Source organism: Peromyscus californicus, unplaced genomic scaffold (assembly GCF_007827085.1).
Source record: "Peromyscus californicus insignis strain IS unplaced genomic scaffold, ASM782708v3 Scaffold_14__1_contigs__length_90479793_seg_2, whole genome shotgun sequence".
Lineage (NCBI taxonomy): Eukaryota > Metazoa > Chordata > Mammalia > Rodentia > Cricetidae > Peromyscus > Peromyscus californicus.
The window spans coordinates 14,490,433-14,512,132 of NW_026294436.1; the positions used below are offsets into that span (position 1 = coordinate 14,490,433).

Genomic DNA, 21,700 nt, shown 5'->3' on the forward strand with positions numbered 1-21,700 from the left:
CTGAGGCCACGCAGCTGGGGAGGGCCCTCTGAGAAGCAATCTGTCTTGTGATTCCAAGCTAGACCAAAGAACGTGGCTCCAACCCTGCTGAAGTTCCTAGGGTCCCAGGTCAGGCCAAGTTGGACCCCCAGCACTTGGGAAGCAAAGGCAGGAGGATCTCTATGAGTTCAAGGCCACCCTGGTCTACAGAGCGAGATCCAGGACAGCCAGAGCTACACAGGGAAAAACAATAAATAAATATAAATATATAAATAAATACCATTCTAATTACTCGGATTTTACTCTTAGAACCCAGGAAGGCCCGTGGGGACTCTCAGACACCTTTCTTCCATCCTTCTTTTCTTTTTTCTTTTCTTTTCTTTTTCTTTTTTTTTTTCTTTTTTTGAGACAAGGTCTCACTTATATGGCATAAGCTGACCTCAAACTCTCAATCCTCCTGCCTCAGCCTCACAGTGCTAAGAATGCAGATGTGTGTCTCCCTGGCCAGTAAGTTGTCTTGGTTCTTTTTTATCTGACCATGTCTCCACTGAGGAAAGGGGACACCTTAGGAAGTTCCCAGACTTTTCTACTAATACAGACAAGTCATGTGATCTTATTTCAGCTCTCTCACTCCTATTACCCTTAGAGTATAAAAATAAAGAGGATGGGGGCTTCGAGATGGTTCCGCTGGTCAAGGGGTTTGCCGCCACGCCGGAGGTCCTGAGTTCAGTTCCTGGGGCCCATACAGTGGGAGGAGAGAATGGGCATCTGAAAGTTGTCCTCCAGCTTCTGCACATCACACACATGCACAAAAATGATAAGTCAAAGGAGACGCTTTCTAAAAGGATGCATGCACATTGCAGTACCATGCTTAAAGGTCAAGAGTTTAAGCTAAAGTCAAACAGATTAAAATTCTCACATATGGGGCTGGAAAGATAGACCAGAGGACCTGGGGTTTGATTCTTAGCACCCACATGGTAGCTCACAACTATCTGTAACTCCAGCTCCAAGGAATCCAATACCTCCTTCTGGCCTTGGGCACCAGGCATGCGCATGGTACACAGACATACGTGTAAGCCCATGTAGAAAAATCCCCACATATACAAATAAAGAAATAACTCCTTTCAGAGATTTGCTTTCCTAGTTGTGAAGTCTGCTAACACACCGTGTTATTTGTGCCTGTATGTGTGATTGCACATGTGTGTGTAGAGACATACATGTGCATGTGTGTAGAGAACAAAGAACAACTTCAGATGTCTTTCCCCAAGCACCTGTCTGTCTCTTTTTGAGACAGGGGTCTCACTATGCAGCTTTGTCTGGCCTGGAGCTCCAGACTGGCCTCAAACTCACGGATCCCTTTTTCTCTGCCTCCCAGATGCCAGGGTTAAAGGGATGCACCACCAGGCCCAGCTCCATTTTGTTTTTTGAGACAGGGTCTTTCACTAGCCTGAGGCTCACCAAGTAGGCTAGGCTGGCCAACCAAGGAGCCCCCAGAATCTGCCTGTCTCCCCTTCCCCAGCACTAAGGTTATAAGTGTGCACCACCACACCCAACTTGTTTGTTGTTTGTTTTTAACACAGGTCCTGGGAGTCTGACTCAAATCCTGAGATCTTGGTTTTGAGTACTTTGTTATTTAGTGGAGGTTGTTGTTTCATTTTAATGGAGCTATGTGTCTGTGGTGGTTGGTGTTCATTAACTACCAACTTGAGAGAATGAGAGAATCTAGATCCCCCTCGGACACCAGCCTCTGGACTTGCCTGTGAGGGATTATCTTGATTGTGTTAACCGAAGTGGGAAGACCTGCCCACTGTGAGGGTCACCATTCCCTCCGTAGAGATGCTATGCTGAATGAACTGAAGAAAAGGAACTCAGCAGGAGTCTTGGTGTGGCCTTGAGTCTTGACTGTGGATGAAAGGAGACAGCTGCCTTCAGCTCCTGCCACTGTGACTTTACCCCCAGGATGGACTTTACCCTGGAACCAGCAGCCGGAACAAGCCCTTTCTCCCTTAAGCAGCTTTGGTCAGAGCATTTGATCACATCAGCAAAAAGAAACTAAGACACTATCTTAGAAAAAGATTTTTTTTTTCATTTCCCACAGAACCAAGCAGGTATCCAGTCCCTAAAAATTAATGTACTCAAATCTCAAAACCAAAGTCAGAATACATTTTCTCCAATCATCTTAACAAAGACATCAATGTTGTCAAAACTCTGAGTTTTGCAGCTGAATTTTTATTCTCTCTCTGGCCTCATTATTACAACAGACCTGTTTTCACATTCGTTCATAAGAAGATTGCTATTTTCCATACTGCCTGCCCATTATACACTGAATCTATTTTAAAATCAAACTAGGACTTCCCTCTGAAATATTCCAAGGTACATTACCACAGTTTCATATTGATGCATCAGCACGTCTGAATCATTATCTCACCAAGTATTACCAAAACGAGTTCATAGGGGAGTCGGCGCAGTCGGTAAAGCACTTGCTGTACAAGCGTAAGGACGTTAGTTTGAATCCCCAGCACCCACATAAAAAGCTAAGTGTAGCTTCAAGGGCCTGTCACCCCAGTACAGTGGAGGGCTGCAAAGGGAACTGTAAGGGCTTGCTGGCTGCCAGTCAGGGTCCAGGTTCAGTGAGAGACCCCATCTCAAAGCAATAAAGTGGGGGCTGGAGAGATGGCTCAGAGGTTAAGAGCACTGACTGCTCTTCCAGAGGTCCTGAGCTCAATTCCCAGCACCCACATGGTGGCTCACAACCATCTGTAATGAGATCTGGCACCCTCTTCTGTATACATAATAAATAAATAAATCTTATTTTTAAAAAAAAAAAAGCAATAAAGTGGAGTGTGCTAGAGCATCCAAACATCCCCCTGACCCCTGCATCACACACACATAGACATGAACTCTCCACCCCCCAACACACACACACACACAGTGAAGTCACTCTAGTTTAAATGAGGCAAAATATTATTTATCTTCTATGGTTTAGGGTTTAACTAAATCAGAAGCAGTTAGAAGCAACTCACAAATGAAATGAAAGGCATATATAGAATATGACAGGTCATGATAAACAATACAGCAACATCCACATCTTATAGGCAAGAAGTTAAAGGCGACTGGAGAGATGGCCAGTGGTTAAAAACACTCGCTGCTCTTGCAAGAGAACTAAGTTCAATCCCCAGTGTCCGAGTCCCACAACTGGCTATAACTTCAGCTGCAGGGAGTTCCATGCCCTTTTGGGGCCTCCTGGGATGTACCAATGGGCAAACACATGCATACACATAAGTAATCAGTAAAAATGAATCTTTAAAAGGGAAGTTAAAGGATTTAACTTAAATGGTTCTGTGATAAAGGAGTAAGATGGCTTTCAAAAGAAAAGGAAGAAGAAATTCTTCCATAAAGTTTCTTCATGCAGGCTTTTTCCATCAAAGGAAATGGAGCATTTCTAGAATAATCCACCTGATTGGGTATTATAAATGAAGCCAAGTTTTCCTCCTATTTTTCTCATATTACATAGCTTAAGCACATCAAACGTAGTACTATTATTCCAAAGGAAAGACTCATTCACAACCTCATACTCAGGTCCTCATTCAAACATCGGGAGAATGCTGCTGCCCTCACAGCTTCATAGGGCACAGGGACACACCCGAGGAGCCATCATTCTGTCTGTAAATCATCCCCCCCTTCATCCCATCCCTCCTTCTTCACATATGTAAATCACCATGTCTGATCTCCAGTCCCCCTAACAGCCACAACAACCAAATTACCCTCAAGGGACATCCATTGCCTTGTTATTTTAGTCTCAGTATTAAAAGGGGGAGGCGAGGGGAGAGAGGGAGGCTATTATATTTTCAAAAGTCAGAATTCTTCCTGATTCGACTTCTAGCTCACTGATAAATGTTTATTCCCTGAAATGTATTATTTCTCTATTCTGAATATTTGGCTTTTTTAGAGCCAGGCTATTGTTTCCAATTTAATTGAAATAAATTTATAGTGTTTCCAACATAAATTGTCTCTAATAATATATGCTGAGTTTGAAGGGAGCATTTGGTCAAATTCTAATTCCTGCCCCCTTGGGATCCAGCCCAACTTCCAGCAGCACCATCAAAGGCGGCAGAAGAGAATTTTAAACAACTTGCACACAGCCATGTCGCCTAGTGGCCATGGTCCTTTTTCCTCCTCCCCTGAAGCACCTTGTGGGATGCTTAGCACATAGAACACAGATCTTTCTTCTCAACACAAAATTTATAAAAACATATTCTCTTGTTTTCTACCATAAAAGAAAAGGAGAATCAAAAAAAAAAAAACAGTACAATTCCTATCAAGGTTGAGCTGTGGCTCGCTGCTTAGGCGTATGAACACAATTAATAAGAATAAATAGCACATGCGTGTTTCCTAAACCGAGAGTGTCAATGGAGAAACCCACCGTAGAAATTCCAGATCCCCAAACAAGATCATCTACAGACAAGTTGCTCCATTTTCATAACATCTCAGAATTGTAAGAAATTATTTTATTTTCATGCACTAAAACCCTGAAAGAAGACCTTTCCATTTTCCTTTCATTAAAAGCGTACATACAATTTCATTCCTGACCTTGCACAAGACACAATCAGGAGCGAAAGGAAAGAGCTTGCTGCAATATTGCACTCATCTAGTTACATTAGGCTCAAAATCCGAGTCTCCGGGATGTGTATTCGTCATGTCAGCCTGAGCTGAAGGCATCTGCCAAGAGACTATTTTCACTATTCGGCTGGTGCCAGCCAGAATCCACTTCCACAAACCTGCATACTGATGAGAGTGAAGCTCTCAGTTATTTCTCTCCATTTCTTTCTCATACCTCTTCCCTCTGCAGAGAAGTGAAACCATTTTACTAATTCATAAGTACCCTGACTATCCAACCACCTAAAAAAATTTTTACTCGTCAATAACAGTCAACTAAAAGCAAAGCATATCCCACAGGGGTTAGAGGGAAAGACGGACAACGGGCGAGTATTGATTGGCAAGACTCCCTGATACTCACTGAAGGCAGCCACTGCCAGGGCCAGGGTGACAATAATGGAGAACCAGGATACCCACAATGCCTTCTTCCTGTAGTTCTGGGCTTCATGAGGTTTCAGCCGGGTGCTGCTTTCTAGTAAACCTGAGAGAAACAGGGAGGAAAGGGGGTAAGGCATTTTCATACAACTGAACACACAGTCAGAGCTATAGCCTCTCATCCAAAGTTGGCAAAACCACAGACTGTGGGCCAAGATGTGTTCTGTCGGGCCCACACTGTGTTTCCACAATTCGGAGATGGTGCCGCATTAAAAACAAAGCAAAACAACAAAATTATCAAGTGTTCTGGCATCCCTTATAAAACCACAGGTCCCAGCAGTATCCAATAAGTGTTTCCACAGGACAACAGAGGCTCTCCGGGTTAGAAGAGCTCCACACACACCTCACCACTTCCTGAGGTCACACTATGCCGTTCTTCCTCTTCTGCACTTGGCTCAATAGAATTTTCTCATCCCAACAAAGCCCTTCCATTAGGAAAGAACTGTAGTAGCTAGTTAGGCATTTGGGCTCCTCAGCTATGAGCATTGATCCACTAGTACAGTCCCAATAGTAGTGTCAGATTTATACAAACCAAGGAATCATAGACTGTACAAATGCCCTCCCAGGATTCCCAGGTAACCAGGAGCCATCAGACCCAGATTATACAGCATGTTTTCTCCCTCCTTTGTATGAGGAACACATTAAGCAAATAACTGATTAACTAATCAATTAATTAAAAAATTTTAAACTCTCTCAGGGATCTAGGGAGATAGTTCATTCAATAAACTGCTTGCTGTACAAGCATGAGGTTCTGAGTTTGTTTCCCCAGAATCCCTGTGAAATAGATGGGCATGGTAGCGCATGCTTGTAATCCCAGCATGTTGGAAACAGGGACAAGCAGATCCTGGGGCTCACTAGCCAGCCAGTACAGCCTACTTGGTAAGTTCTAGATCAATGAGAGACTCTGTCTTAAGGTGTATAGCGTTCCCAAGGGAAGACTTCTGAGGTTAAACTACACCCACATGTGCATGCACACACACATACACATGCTATCGGCATATGAAAGTACAGTAAAACTGCTGATGCCAGAGCCAGTGTCCTAGGAAGGCTTCGGGTACAACAGGTTTTCTTTATCTCCTGTGCTTTGCACATAAGGAGCCCTTGACAAGAGCAGGAATCTGTGACAACTCACCAGCGATGCCCACTTAGCCATCTCCAGATTGATCTTGATTTGTACTTCTTTCTTATCCTTTAAGAATAAAGTTGTAGGGGCTGGAGAGGTGGTGAAGAGCACATACTGCCCTTGCAGAGGACCCAAGTTTGATTCCCAACACCCATATCAGGCAGCTCCCAACTGCCTGTAACTCCAGTTCCAGGGGATCTGATGTCCTTCTGTTCTCTTCATATGCAGACATATACACAGACCATAAATAAATAATAATAATAACAGTATTTTAAAAAAAAATAAAATTGTAACCAGGCAGTGGTGGCACATGTCTTTAATCCCAGCACTTGGGAGGCAGATCTCTGAGTTCAAAGCCAGCCTGATCTACAGAGAGAGTCCCAGGACAACCAGGGCTACACAGAGAATCTCTGTCTCAGAAAAAAACAAAAGGAGGAGGAAGGAGGAGGAGGGAGAAGAAGAAAAGAAGAGGAGGAGGAAGAAGATGGTGATGACTGTATGTGCTCTTGCTTGGTTACCAGAGAGCCAAAATACCAGTCATGTCTCTTATACAACTAAAAGCCAATTGTGCCAGCTCTGGCTATATAATGTGTCTTTCAGAGACTGGGCAGCCTCATCACGCTAGCTACAGATCATGATGAATAAGCAGGTAAAGCTTAGGCACCATGTGTAAAATACCACAGTGTGAGATGTATCACACCTGAGCACCATTCATTTATCTGAATGACCACCACTATAGGAGCAGAAAGGATGGGAGACTATTCTTCTTCTATGATTAGGGTCATGACTGACACACCTACAAGACAGGTTAACGTGAGGAAAAATGTATAACAAATGTATTAAGACAAAGACCCATGTGATGGGTTTGAGATGTAGCTCAGTCAGTAGTCAGTAGCCTGGCATGCATGAAGCCCCGGGTTCCATCCAGAGCACTGTATAACTAGACATGGTGGTGAATGCCTGAAATCTCAGCACTCGGGAGGTTGAGGCAGGATCAGAAGTTCAGTGTCATCTTCAGATACATGGGGAGTTCGAGTGCAGCCTGGGATACATGAGACTCCATCTCAAAAATTAGTAAGACCCACAATTAGGACAGTGGGGAGGGAAGGACAGAAGCAAAGGTGAAAGGAAAGGAGAGGAAAGAGAAGGGAGAAGGAAGAAGTGGGAGAGGGGAGAGGAGGGAGGGAGAGGAAGGGTGAAGCGAGAGAGATCGATCCTATGTGACATGGAAGGCTTCAGAAATAAAGACCCGAAAGCCAAGGGGAGCTATTTTTATGCTCAGATTCAATGAAAAATGCATATCCCTGTGGAGACGAGATTAGACAAGAGATGAACGAGGCAGAGACTCAACAAGACCTGCCTGCTCCAAGTCTCGGGGTTCCCTGTAAGACACGGATGGGGTGAGCGTGGGACAGGATGCCTTCTGGAATGAGGTCTTTTGATTCATTCACCAGTAGACAAGGGCAGCCAGAGAGTTTCTCTATGACCAGCTCTTATACCTGGGGGTGTGCAAAACAGTAATTCTTGGGCTTATGGTTATCTTTGAGGGAAGAGGATTGGATTTCTACCCTATTTTGGTTTTTGGGTTTTTGTTGTTGTTGTTGTTTTTGTTTGTTTGTTTGTTTTTGTTTTTTTGAGACAAGGTTTCTCTGTATAGCTTTGCGCCTTTCCTGGATCTCACTCTGTAGACCAGGCTGGCCTCAAACTCACAAAGATCCGCCTGCCTCTGCCTCCCGAGTGCTGGGATTAAAGGCGAGCGCCACCACCGCCTGGCTGTTTTTTTAAGATTTGGAATTTTTGTGTGTGTGTGGTTGATATATTGTGCACCCCAATAAACTTATCTGGGGGTCAGAGAACAGAACAGCCACTATATTAAACATAGGTTTAGGCAGTGGTAGCACACGCTTTTAATCCTAGCATTCAGGAGGCAGATATCCATCTGGATCTCTGTGAGTTCAAAGCCACACTGAAAACAGCCAGACACGGTGGCACACACCTTTAATCCCAGGAAGTGATGGCAGGAAGCAGAATGGTATTTAAGGCATGAGGACCAGGAACTAGAGTCCCTTTAAGCTTTTAGCTTTTAGCAGTAGTTCATCTGAGATCCATTCGGGTGAGGACTCAGAGGCTTCCAGTCTAAGGAAACAAGATCAGCTGAGGAATTGGCAAGGTGAGGTGGCTGTGGCTTGTTCTGTTTCTCTGATCTTTCAGCTTTAACCCAATACCTGGCTCCTGGTTTGTTTTTATTAATAAGACCTTTTAAGATTTGTGCTACAAGTGTGTGTGTGTGTGTGTGTGTGTGTGTGTGTGTGTGTGTGTGTGTGTGTGTTGCGCATGCGCACATGTATACGCTGGTGTGTATGGGTTCATGTGCACATGTATGTGCACATGTTTAGAGGTCAGAGGTTAACCTCAGGTGTTATCCCTCAGACACCATCTGCCACACATTTTGTGACAGTGTCTCTCACTCGGAGCTCACCTACTCTGCTCAGGCTGGCTGGCCAGTGGGCCCCAGGGTCCTGCCCATCTCCACCTCTTCGGTGCTGGGGTTACAAGCATGGGCCACCACATCCAGCATTTTTTCACATGAGTTCTGGGGATACAACTCGGGTCCTCCTCTTGCAAGGCAAGCACATTACCAACCGAACCATCTCCCCAGCCTGGAATTCATTTCTATGGCCGGCCTTGGGGTGCAAAGGAGACAGGAAGAAAAAGCACAAGGGGAGGCTTTGCTTCTAAGGCCTTCCAGAAACCTTCGGCTCAGAGTGCCCAGCAGGCCAAAGTAGCCTGCTTTGGGGAATCATTTTCTGAGCCCCACCACTGCCCCGAACTGTATCCTGTTAAAAAATTCTAACAGCTGGGTATAGTGGCATGTGCCTTTAATCCCAGCACTCAGGAAGCAGAGGCAAGCCAATCTTTGTGAGCTCAAGACCAGCCTGGTCTACATAGTGTGTGCCAGGACAACCAGAGCTACATAATGGAGAGACCCTGTCTCAACACACACACACACACACACACACACACACACACACAGAGAGAGAGAGAGCGAGAGAGAATTATAACAAGGACCCAGCTGAACTACCTCAGTCCAGTCATCCTTGAACAGACCTCACACAAAGCCAGCAGGACTTTGGAGACGTGTTTTGTGAGCAGGCAACCCAGTAGACATCAGAGTGAGTCGAACCAGGTGGGGAGGGGTGCTTATATAGGGCCGGAGGGTCAATGAGAAAGCAAGCCGGAATTATCAGCCCCATCTTCACCACTGCACTGGGAAAGTGTCCTCAGACTTCGTTAATTCAGAAATGGGGTACAGTGTTTGCCTACCACGCACAAGGCCGGGTTCTAACCCTAGCACCAAATAAAATGGGCACGGGGGTAGACAGCTGAGATCCCAGCCCTCTGCAGATGGAGGCAGAAGATTAGGAGTTCAAGGTCATCTTCAGCTGTTCAGTGAGATTGAGAACAACCTAGGCTACATGACATCTATCTCCAAATAGTAAATAAATAAGTGCACTTGGCTGGGAAGAAGACAGGCCTCTTGTCTTAACAGATTCTGCTGTGGGTCCTGGTGCCTTCCAATGATAACTCGACATCACAGTTCTCTTTCTTCCTGGGCTCTTGAAAATATCTAGAAATTTTACTTCTGATTGCAATCACTCTTGTGTCCGCGGAAAGTTATAACCTAGAATAAACAGGCCCATACACCTCTAAAAGCTCCCTTCCCTTTTCCCAAATGAGTTAAAAGTCTATCTAGAGAGATGGTTCAGTGGGTAAGGGGCCTGCCAGCCACGCCTGAGGGCCTGGGTTCAGATCCCAGGAACCCACATAAAAGACAGACGCAGAGGCAGACACACTCATAACCTTAGTGCTGGGGAGGTGGAAGCAGGAGGCTCATGGGACTTGCTGGCTAGTTTAGCTGAAAAGGCAACTCCAAGTTCAGTGAGAGACCCTGTCTTGAAAAACAAGGCAGAGTGAGATTTCACCGCCTAGAAATGTCAGAGAAGTCTCATCAACATGGCTGCCTAGACCAGATGTCAACAAGGATGAGAGGGGAGCAGACACGCTAACATGGAAGGGGAAATCATATGCGGTCTCACTCCTAGAGAAAGAACCACAGGCAACCCCGGGAACATTGAGAGCAGGGAAAACAGCCTTCTCCAGGGAGGAGTCCGAAAACGGTTACCAAGTGATCAGCCCTGAAATCAGACATGCAAGTAACGTTATACCGACTGAGTAGGTTGCACTTATACATAATAACAGTTAAAGAAACAGAGCGTGTGAATTTGAGAGAGAATAAAGAGGGTCCTTCATGGGAAGGGTTGGAGGAAGGAAAGAGAAAAAAAAAACTATGTAATTATATTCTAATTTGAATTTTTTTTTTTAACGTAAAGGATTCCAAAACTGGTGTTTCGGGGTTTTTGTTTTTGTTTTTAAAAAGGAAGTGGAATAAAATTTAAGAAGAATTTTATTTTTTCGAAACGGAGTTTCTCTGTGTAACAGCACTGGCTGTTCTGCAACTCACTCTGTAGACCAGGCTGGCCTCCAACTCACAGAGATCCGCTTGTCTGTGCCTTCCAAGTGTTGGGATTAAGGCATGTGACACACACACACACACACACACACACACACACACACACACACACACCTCTGGGTTTAAAAAGAAATTTTAAGTTGACCTACTTTACAGAAAATATATATATATATATATTATATATATATAGTGGAGAGCAGTTAAGAAAGACACTAGACATCGACCTCTGACCTCCACCTGCACACAAACAGAGAGAGAGAGAGAGAGAGAACACACATATGCGTGTGTGTTTTCTTCCTGGTCCATTGGTTTCAGGAGAAGTGAAACTACACCACTTACGTACCAGCTCAAACGAATGGTTCATTTGCCGGGCATTCTGACAGCACCCATTTCAAGAGGTTTGTCCAGCGGGAGCAAAAATACAACCCCTTTAAGAAGTTGGTTTACTTTACCACAGGGGACAGCTATTTCTGGGTACACCCCTGCCCATTCTGCCGGTTCTGTAGCATTTTTTATTTCTCCTTCCAGAGCTGGCTGGATTCACCAGCACACCTGGCGCTGACCACGCCTATAAGCGCTTCCTCTGGCCTCCCACCAGGATGGCACTCCTTCTGGGGGATTCAAGTGGAAGCCATAGGGGGCTGGACCACCTGCCTCAGTGGCTTTGGGCTTTTCTGAGCCAGGAGGACTGGAAGTTCTTCCCCAGATCAGACCTTCCTGGTGGCTCCCCTGGGAGACTGTAAGGTTGAGGAGGGGAAAAAACATAAAGTCACTATAATGCAAACGCTGTTCAAAAGAGGAAGGACTTTTCTCTTTCGATGCAACTGTGCTTATCTCTTCATTTCCTTTCTAGAAACTGCAGCTGGGGGCTCAGGAGGTGGCTTAGTGGTAGAGTACTTGCTGAACAAACAGGGGAACCTGAGTTCAAGGCCCAGAACCTACATGAAAGTGCAGGAATGGCAGTGCATGCTTGGGTCCTGGAAGCTCACTGGCCAGAGAGTAGAATGAACCAGATCCAGATCAGTGAGAGAATCTGTTCCCAAAATAAGCTGACAGCACATAAGGAATAACACTTGAAGTTACCTCTGCCCTCTACACACAAGCACCCACACACACAAATAACATATACATACTATATGCCTGCATGGCTGATACCAAGAAAGGGCATTTTCTACGCCCCCAAAGGAAGTAGAATGTTATGACCCACAAAGCGCTCAGCTCAGAAGTGACTGGTCTCCACACTGGCCCTTCTGCATCCATGCCAGATGCTTGCACACTCACAAGCCACAGGGATGTGGGGGAAGGGTGGGGGTTCAGACAGCACAAGTGGGAGCCAGGCAGGCTAGCCCAAAAGAAACTAAGACAGGCCTCAGGTCCATGTGCGAGCGCTGCAGCCTCCCTGCCCAGAGACAGCTTCCAACAGTGGAATTTTAACCTAACTTCAATTCCATAATGTGGGTCTGACAATGCCGAGGGATGTGTTAATGGAGGGAGGCGGGGGCAATATACGTGAAGATGTTACTTCCTCAGTAGTCTGAACGACTTGTCAGCGATTTCTCCTAAGTTTATCCCATTTTATTGCTCTTACTCTCCTTGGGTTGAGTTTCACTCTGCACTCAAGACTGGCCCAGAATTTGGTGTGTAGCCCAGGCTGGCCAGGAACTCACAGTGATCCTTCTGTTCCTGTTTCCCAAGTGCTGGTTTTCCAGGCCCGAGTCCCCACACCAGGCCACTGAGTTTTAATTCTCTGCAGAAAGGTGTTTTGTTTATTTTAGTTAGATGGGCAGCTAGAGGAAAGTGCTTTTAAAAAGTCCATAACTATGTAAGGTGGGGCCACATCCTAAGGTTTGGGACAAAATGATAGAAAATGGATATTATAGAAGGGGAGAGGGAACCCCTAAGATCAACTGGGCCTCTCTCTCTCTCTCTCTCTCTCTCTCTCTCTCTCTCTCTCTCTCTCTGTGTGTGTGTGTGTGTGTGTGTGTGTGTGTGTGTGTGTGTGTGTGTGTGTTTTAGTTCCTGAAGGTCTTAAACTACATAGTGCTTGTTTGCTTCCTGAACCACAGGCTCAACCAGCTGTCACAGCAGTGTTGGGACATTCTGAGCTCGCTGGAATTCTGAGAAATAGCCCATATCACTTCTAAGAAGAAAATGTCTCCCACAATCCCAAACCATCAGTTATAAAGCAACTCTCCAATAGGAATCAGAATTGGTCTGCCATAGGGTTCTACCACCTCGGGAGGAAGTCAACATAAAAAAATAATATGGGAGGTGCAGCAGGAGTGCCCATCCCCCACACCCTCTGGGGACTGGACCTAACAGAAAACCACTGCATCCAGGGAGAGCTGGAGACCAGGGGGTTTTCCTCTTCCCCAGTTCCTGCCGCTGGTGGGAAGGAGGTCACAACCCATGAACCATTCCCAAGAGACAGAAAAAAAAATGGATATAGGAAAGATAAAATAACACAAACATGTAAAATATTACAACCAACCTCCCAGGAGGCTTCTGATTTGTTTAACTGGAATCTTCATTTATCATTAACTCTTTGTGGCGGGGGATGGGTGGAACAAAAGAAATGTCACAGCGACTTTCAGCTAGCTCAAAAATGGCATAGAACCCTGGGTTCTGTGGGGGACACCATTCATCCTAACAGAGAGGTTGTGTATGATATGCGAGCTTCCACACAGCACTGGTTTATGAACAGCGAATGCTTTCAGGAGACAATATAATAGAAAATGAAGTTCATTTGGCCACTGACAGAAAACCTAAAGAATGCATTCAGAAGAGGTTTTTGTCGTGTTTTGTTGTAATTTAATGCTGAAGCATGGCCTCTAGATATTGATAAATATCAATTCATCCTGGCATGGGTTTCTTGTCTGTCCTTCTGCAGGGGTTGGGAGAGACTGGCCGGCTCTTACAGATAACCCGCAATGCTACAGAATTAAGCCCAACGCCGGGTATCCGGGTATCCGTCTTTCTTCAATGCAAAAATGTTTAAATCTTGCAATAGGAGTTACCACGGGGTAAAGGTAATTCTCACACCCCAGAATTAAAGTGAGAGGTTCTTCTGGGTTTCTGATGATGCCACCCACTCTCCTGTCTCCAAGGCTATCCAGTTCTGTGGGAACAGGGAATGAACCTGCAACACGGGTGCAGAACTCGTTCCAAGCTGGAGCGGCTCCAGTTCCCCGCACAGCATCTCTGCCGCTTCTCAGGGAAATCTGTTTCCATGTCATCCTGTTTCACACGCTACAATTCGGAATCTCTAAGGAAGAGATCCTGCATCCCAACACGAAACCGGAATATAGAGATGTACAAAGTACTAAGAATAGGACAGAAACCTGCTGGAACTAAAATAATATAAGCACTCTACAGTCGTCAGATGAAAGCTTCCAAGAAAGAAAAAAATGAGTAGAGGTGTACAGAGCCAGCTGCCTGGGAAGGGCCTGGCTACAGAGACCCCAAACCCGCCACCCACGGTTTTAGCGGAACCATTGATAATTTTTGAGGGGTCCAATTCGGAAGCAGCAAGAAAGAGGAAAAGGTGTAGTAGATTGCGGTCGTCTCCGCAAAGAATCCAAGCCGAGGGCCGCGAGGGCAGGATGGGGAAGGAGAGCCAGGCGGGATGAATGGGGGAGCCCTGGCTTTCGATGCAGGCCCCCTAAGGAGACTGGCCGTGGGCGGGAGGTGAAGATGCCTTCCGGGAGATGCACGGGTCCAAGGCCAGCGTCCACAGAAGGACTCTGAGGGCTGGACACACGTTCTCCAGGAAGTATCAGCTTTGGGTAGCATCTGTGCAGACCAGGATGGCGGCCAGAAGCCCCCAAACCCCAACCTCTCTGCCAGCACCACGGTGGGGCGGTGACCGCTATGACCCAGGACCTCAGGGAGTGTCCGGCCCTAGCGAGTGCAGAGGCTAAGAGGACCCTGGCTGCCACCTTATGGGGAAGTCTAATCAAGCAAAAAGAAGTTTCCCCCGGTGACTGGCGGGGCTCGCCCGGCGGGATGCATTGGAACCCACGTCTCCCAGCACGGAGATGAACCCCCTCGGTCCCCTATAAGCGACCAAAAACCCTGTCTGCAAACTTTTCCCGCGGACACCGGACAAGGCTGGGCTAGGCACCGCCGGGATCGGGAACCTGAAAGGGGGGTCCCAGGAGGCGCGGCTGCCTGGCCCGCACGGATCCCGAGAGGTGGGACTGTGGCCTCTGCTCTCCGCGCTGAGCCCCGCGTACCGGGGACAGGTGGCTTCCGAGAGGCGGAGAGGAAGGGACCCGGGGCGGTGGCAGCTCACCTCGATCCTCCAGCCCGTCGCTGAACTGGCCGCTCTCGCTGATCCGCGGCTGCCGCTCCTCGTCCGGCTGCACCGAGGAGCTCGCCGGGGCCGGGCTGGGGGCGGGGGCGGCGGTCGAGGGCGCGTGGCCCCGCGGTGGCGGCCTCGGGACTCCGGGGCCAGGGGGGCTGCGGCGATCGCTGCCCGGGGCCGGCTCCATGGCGCCGGGGCTGCAGATCCCCCGAGGAGACGCCGAGCGCGGTAGGGACACGAGTCCGAAGTGACCGAGAGACCGAGGGCGCGGAGAGAGAGCTTCACCCCGACCGCGGTGAGCGGCGGGTCCGCCGCTAGCTCGTGGCGTGTGGCGGAGGCTGGGGCCGCGCTGTCGCCGCTGCGCTCCGCCCCCGGGGGCAGGTGAGGGTGGCAGGGACCCGCCCCGAGGCGTTGAGCCCGGGCACCGGGATCGATGCACCGAGGCGGGTGGAGAGGGAGGAGGACCCCGGGACGGGCCAGGTGCACGGAAGCGGAGGGACTGTCAGGGGGCGTGGGGACCAGCCTGCGGCTAGCTAGCGCAGGGCTGGGCGAGGGCGTGACGGAGGACGCGCCCCCCACTCGCGTCGCGGATTGGTGCCCGGGAGGAACCCTTCCACCCTAATTCTCTGCAGTCGTCCGAGCCGGTGGCCGCGCGCGCGTGGGCAGGAGAGAGAGCGTCGCAGCTCATCCCTCTTTCTCTAGCAGATCCACGCAGGCTCCAGGGGCTGCACTTGGTCCCCGCCTGCCCAGACCGGCATGAGAATTCACCTGTCCCCAAGCCTATACCTCCCCTGCCTTTAAAAGGCTTTCCCTCTCTTCCCAATTTCTCTCCAGCAACTTAGATGGAGGTATTGTTGGAACAGTGACTTCCCCCCCATTGCGACTCTCCCTGGGCCTTTTCCATCCGTCACCAGCTCATTTCCCTCTCTGGACATCCAAGATCGGTCCCCCTTGAAGACTCCGCTGCCTGCCGGTCGGTGCTTCATCCATGTTTCCACCTCTGACCTGACAACTTCATACCCTTGGGCGGTGGGGCGGGTCTTCCCAACGAAGCCGAGACCTGGTCCACAGGGCCTGCCCGGGAGGGAGGAACCGCCGGTAAACCGGCTTTGGATGGCGTTCACATCCGAGCTCTAGAGAGTTCAGATTTTATCAATAGGTTGATATCAGTTTCTGAATTTAATCTGAGTGCTCTAGCATGCCAATTTCTTCCTTTTGAGGAATCCACCCCGTTTTCTCTCCTTGAGTAACCGGCTTCCTTTCTGGTTTCTGCTCTGCCGGTGATCATGGAAGTCAGGGCAGGATTTAAATGTCTCTGCAGGGTTCCGGAGATGAAAAGGGGGTCATATTCTGTTGGGATCAGATCTGAGTGATCCCAGTCTCCTTTCGTCTTTGTGTGTGTGTGTGTGTGTGTGTGTGTGTGTGTGTGTGTGTGTGTGTGTGCTTTTAACAATAATTTCGACTATAAACTGAAAGCATCGAACTAGGTCATTTCAGCAGCCTCATCTTTTCCCAAAAGAAAAAGAATCACGCCATGCTTGCTAGGCTTTATGGTACACACACGCGCGCACACACACACACACACTTACAGTTTCTATCCCCCTGGTTCTGACGCTGCCCTCGATAACAATGCTTCAAATGTACAGAGTCCCCTGTTCTCTCATATCTGGACTGCGGGGAGGGAGTTGCTCCAGGTTATTCCACTGGATGTCCTGTCAATGGCTCTCAAAGAATCACCTGGCTACCAAGAACAAAACTACGCAGGCCTCCGCACTGCTGGAGGTCGATGTCACAGACTGCGACAGAGTTGGCCCAGACCTTAGCACGAGGGTTTCTTTTCTTTTCTTTTTTTTTTCCTCCATTCCCTCCTTATTCTGCTTCTGGAAAAATCACATTTTCTTTTTCACTGTGGTGCTGGGGTCGGGGAGGATAGATTATTAGCACAGGGTTTAGCACGGAGCCACATCCCCATCTCTAATCTGTCTGTTTGTGTTTATTTGTTCGTTATTTTAACAAGAATTTCTCCTTTGCTCTGATTCAATTGATCTTGAGAACTGGCTAGAAGTCTTGGAACACGGTACCCTCCTGGAACACACACACACACACACACACACACACACACACACACACATATTCAGCAGGCTCGCTGAAAGAAGAATCTTTGATATGGTTCCTCACTTGGTTTTGTATCCAGAGCATCATCACACATGTAAAGGTGAGGGTGAGCAAACTAGGGCTCATCATGCTCCCTCGTGTTCGGTACCGAGCCAAGTCAGGACTTTGAATGCAAGGAAGAGGGTTCAGAAGCAAGAGCTGCTGTAAGCGTCTCCTGCCTTTTATGTTCCGGCTCCCTGCAAAACAAACCCCTGCCGATTCACTGGGAGATTACATTAGTTGCATTCTTGGAGCGAGGCCGGTGTGTCCAGCACCTTGCTCAACGTTTCACAAGCATTCCCGCCCGGTCCAGCAACCGCACAATTAGCAGCAGCTCCGCCCCCTAGGGGACATCCTGGAGAAGTGCGGGTGCTTTCTTTAAGGCCGGGTGAGCTCTGTAAGCCAGCCTGGATCTTCGATTCTGTGAAAAGGGGCTTCCAATCACATTAGAACGTTAACTGTGTTTTATACGTGAACATGAAATATGTTGCCATCTTTTGAATGTACAGAGACGTTTCTAGAAACACAACTCGCATGCAAGTCTAGGAAGATGGAACTTATGCCGGCTAGTCTTATGTCAACCTGACACACAAACTGGAGTTGTTTGGAAGGAGGGAACCTCAAGTGAGGAAATGCCTCCATGAGATCTGGCTGTAGGCATTTTCTCAATTAGTGACCAACGGGGGCGTGCCCAGCCTATGGTGGGTGGGGCCATCCCTGGGCAGGTGGTCCTGGGTTCTCTAAGAAAGCAGGCTGAGCAAGCCATAGGGAGCAAGCCAGTAAGCAGCACTCCTCCGTAGCCTCCATAGCCCCTGCACCTGCCTCCAGGTTCCTGCCCTGTTTGAGTTCCTGTCCTGACTTCCTTTGGTGATGAGCAGCAATATGGAAGTGTAAACCAGATTAACCCTTTCCTCCCCAATTTGCTTTTGGGTCTTGGTGTTTCATTGCAGCAAAAGAAACCCTAACTAAGACAGAACTCTTCTAATATTGGGAAATCAGGACACTGAAGGCAGTCCCATTTCACCACATCTGAGTCAGCAGTCAGCATATCTGTGCCCATCATATGTATACCTGCTCCAGGCCAAGGAATTTCATGTGTGTTTAGGAATATATTTTATCTCAACACACTAACCATGAAGAAAAACAATGCCAATAATATTCTAGAGTCTTGTCATCCTCCTGCTCCTAAATCATCAGTAGATACAGACATCTGAGTACTGCCGGCTTCCAGTACAGCCCTGAGTGGTCATTTATCATGGCAAATGCACATTAATTATGTATGGTGCTACTTTTGTTCTTCTGCTATCACATAGATCATTATATTGATTTTACAATTAGATAGGTATTAGCCATAGATTCACTTCACAGTCACAACAGTGAGTGGTCCTAAAGAGAGGAAGGAGAGAGAGAGAGAGAGAGAGAGAGAGCAGAGGCATGACTCTTGCTGAGGACCAGAGTTCAGTTCTCAACACCCACATTGGACAGCTCTCAACAACCAGCCACCCCAGCTCCAGGGGATCTGATGCCCTCTTCTGGCCTCTGAGGACACTTGCACTCATGTGCACATACCCACACACAGACACACACAGATACCCATAATTAAAAATAATCAATCATTTTAAAAGACTTTTTTAAAAGGAGTAAATCCTTCCAGCAAGAACCTGCAAAGGAGGCAGAGCATGGTTGTGGTAAATGAACCAAGCAAGAGATTAAGAAAGAAGAGTGGGGGATACAGGGAAGCCCAAGATAATATTTAAGTCTTATGCAAACTAAAAACTGTTCTAAACAGTAAAGTCGACTTCATTTTGTTTGAGACAGACTATCATGTGGCCCAGCTGGCCTAGCAGTCACTATGTACCTGAGGCTAACTCTGAACTTCTGATCCTTCTGCCTCCACATCTCAGGAACTGGTATTGCAGGCATATGCCACAACGCCCAGCAATGGAGTGCTGAAGACCGAAGCCAGGACTTCATGTCCAGGGCTTTTTGCATGCTACCAACTGGCTGAGCCAGCGAACCATCCAGGCCCTCTTTTCATGTCTCATATAAACACCAGCAACACTGAAAAGCATGTGCCCTAGAAGACAAGTAAGTACTCCAGGGCTGGGTACAAGGAGTTGGCTGTACGACGGTACTGGAGTGTCTATGCTGGGGCCAGAGTCCACCGCAGCCCCATCTACAGAGAGCCCTAAGGTCTCTTGAAGAGTGCCACGTGCGTATGTATATGAACAGTGCCTGCACTGGGGAGTGCTACATTTATAAACTCTCATAATAATAATAATAAAGCACAAACTAGGTCACGACGACAGACCATTTAGAGAGATGACACATTTATGGGAAGCATTATTTACTTTAGAGGTTTTGTATGTGAAACCTTCTGCTGTCAGCCCTCAGGTCCAGGGCTCTGTCCCTGTGTCTCCACCAACCACAGGCCACAGGAGATATTTATAGTTTTAAATTGTACTTCTACTGAACCTCCATAGATATCTCTCTTCCCAACCCCGTGTGTGTGTGTGTGTGTGTGTGTGTGTGTGTGTGTGTGTGTGTGTGATATGCTACTCCTCAGACACTGTCTACTCTATTTTTCCCTTATGTCAGGGTCTTTCCCTGGCCTAGAACTCACCAAATACTCTAGATGGGATCCACCCATCTCTCCTTCTCCAATGTGTACCACCTATTCAGCTTTTAAAATATCGGTTCTGAGGATTGAATTCAGGTCCCTGTGCTTACAAGGGAGCACACTGAATTATCTCCCCAGCCCAGAGAAAATTTTTTCTCCTCATTATTCCTAAACAATACAGTGTAACAACCATTTACATAACATGAACTTTATTATGAATGTGGTGGTCAGTTTTCAACTTGACATAACCTAGAATCACCTAGAAAGAGAGTCTCAGTGAAACACGGTCTAGATCAGTGGTTCTCAACCTGTGAGTTGTGACCCCTTTGGGGGTCACATATCAGATATCCTGCATATCACATATGTACATTATGATTCATAACAGTAGCAAAATTACAGTTATGAAGTAACAACAAAATAATGTTATGGTTGGGGGTCACCACAACATGAGGAACTGTATGAAAGGGTCCCAGCATTAGGAAGGTTGAGAACCCCTGGTCCAGATCGTGTGGGCCTATAGGCGTGTATGTGAGGGATTACCATTGTTATTAGTTGATGTGGGAAGACCCAGCCCACAGCAGGCTGTACCATCCCCTGGTTCGGAATCCTGGTCTGTACAAGAGTGGAGAAAACGAACTGAGCACTAGACATGCCAACACTCATTCTCTTTGTGGCCAGCTGTCTCAAATCCCTTGGCTTCCCCACAACAAAGGGCTAGGACCTGGAACTGTGAGACAAAAGAAACCCTTTCTTCCCTCAGTTGCTTTCGTCAGGCTATCTTGTCCCAGCAACAGGAAAGGAAACTAAGACAGTAAGCAACCTAGAGGTGATTTAAATAGACAGGAAGAGATGTGTGAGCTGCAGGTAAATACTACATCATTTTGTACAAGGGATTTTGATGTGTGCGTAGGAGTCCCGGAACCAGTCCCCCTCCTATACCACAGGGCAACTATGCTATGGGATATCCAAAAAGGGGCTGCAGAGATGGCTCAGGGGTGAGGGGCACTTGCTACCAAGCCTGACAACTTGAGTTTGCTCCCCAGAACCCACATTGGAGGAGGAGAACCAAGTCCTTCATATTATCCTCTGAGCTCCACATAGGCACTCTGGCACACATGCACCACACACACACACATAAATAAATAAATAAGGAAAAAGGCATCCCAAATTATTTTTCTGACCCAGGGTGTATTGGTTACTTTATCTCCTGCTGTGATAAAGCATCATGATGAAAGCAACTTATAGAAGGAAGTTTATTCGGGCTTATGGTTCCAGAGTGTTAGAGTCCATGACAGTGGGGACAGCAGGACACCAGGCAGCAAGCTGAGAGCTCACATTCTTTGTGGCAGGTAGGCAGGCATGAAGTAGAGAGGGTAAAGAACAAGAGCTGGTGGGGGCTTTCTTACTCTCGAGCCTACCTTCAGTGATGCACTTCTCCTATCAAGGCCACGCCTCCTAAACCTCCCCAGACAGCACCATTAACTGGGCAGCACATGTTCAAATGCCCGGGACTATGGGGTACACTTCTCATTCAAACTATCATACAGGGTCTCACTATGTAACCCTGCCTGACCTGGAATTCTCTATGTAGACCAGTCTGGCCCCAGACACACAGAGATCTGCCTGCCTCTGCCTCCTGAGTGCTGGGGTTAAAGACACGTACTACCATGCCTGCCAAAAAAAGAGGGGGGGAGTTAAAATGCCATCTCTGCTTTCAAGGGATGTACAGAGTAACCAGTGTGTTCCATTTGTACATTGCCAGCCTTTTCTGTACACCCTTTTGAGCAGCAGGATTCACTTATGCTGTACCCAGCCTAGGACAGTCCACTCATCCTGGTTGGCCAATGAGTTAGCTATTTTTCTCATCAATTTGATTAAATGCTCGACAGAAAGACT

At 47.5% G+C, this 21,700-nt stretch overlaps 1 protein-coding gene across 1 annotated transcript in view; it reads right to left on the reverse strand.

The window, feature by feature from the left end:
- Positions 1-16,401, reverse strand: part of Tmem163 (transmembrane protein 163) — a 185,039-nt gene extending 168,638 nt beyond the window's left edge. Inside the window, exons 1-2 of the mRNA XM_052736798.1 lie at positions 15,019-16,401; positions 4,997-5,116 (exon numbers count right to left, since the gene is read on the reverse strand). Coding sequence (XP_052592758.1) covers positions 4,997-5,116; positions 15,019-15,217 — 319 coding nt within the window. The 5' untranslated portion in view covers positions 15,218-16,401. The remainder of the gene's footprint in view (positions 1-4,996; positions 5,117-15,018) is intronic.
- Between the last annotated feature and the right edge of the window lie 5,299 nt (positions 16,402-21,700).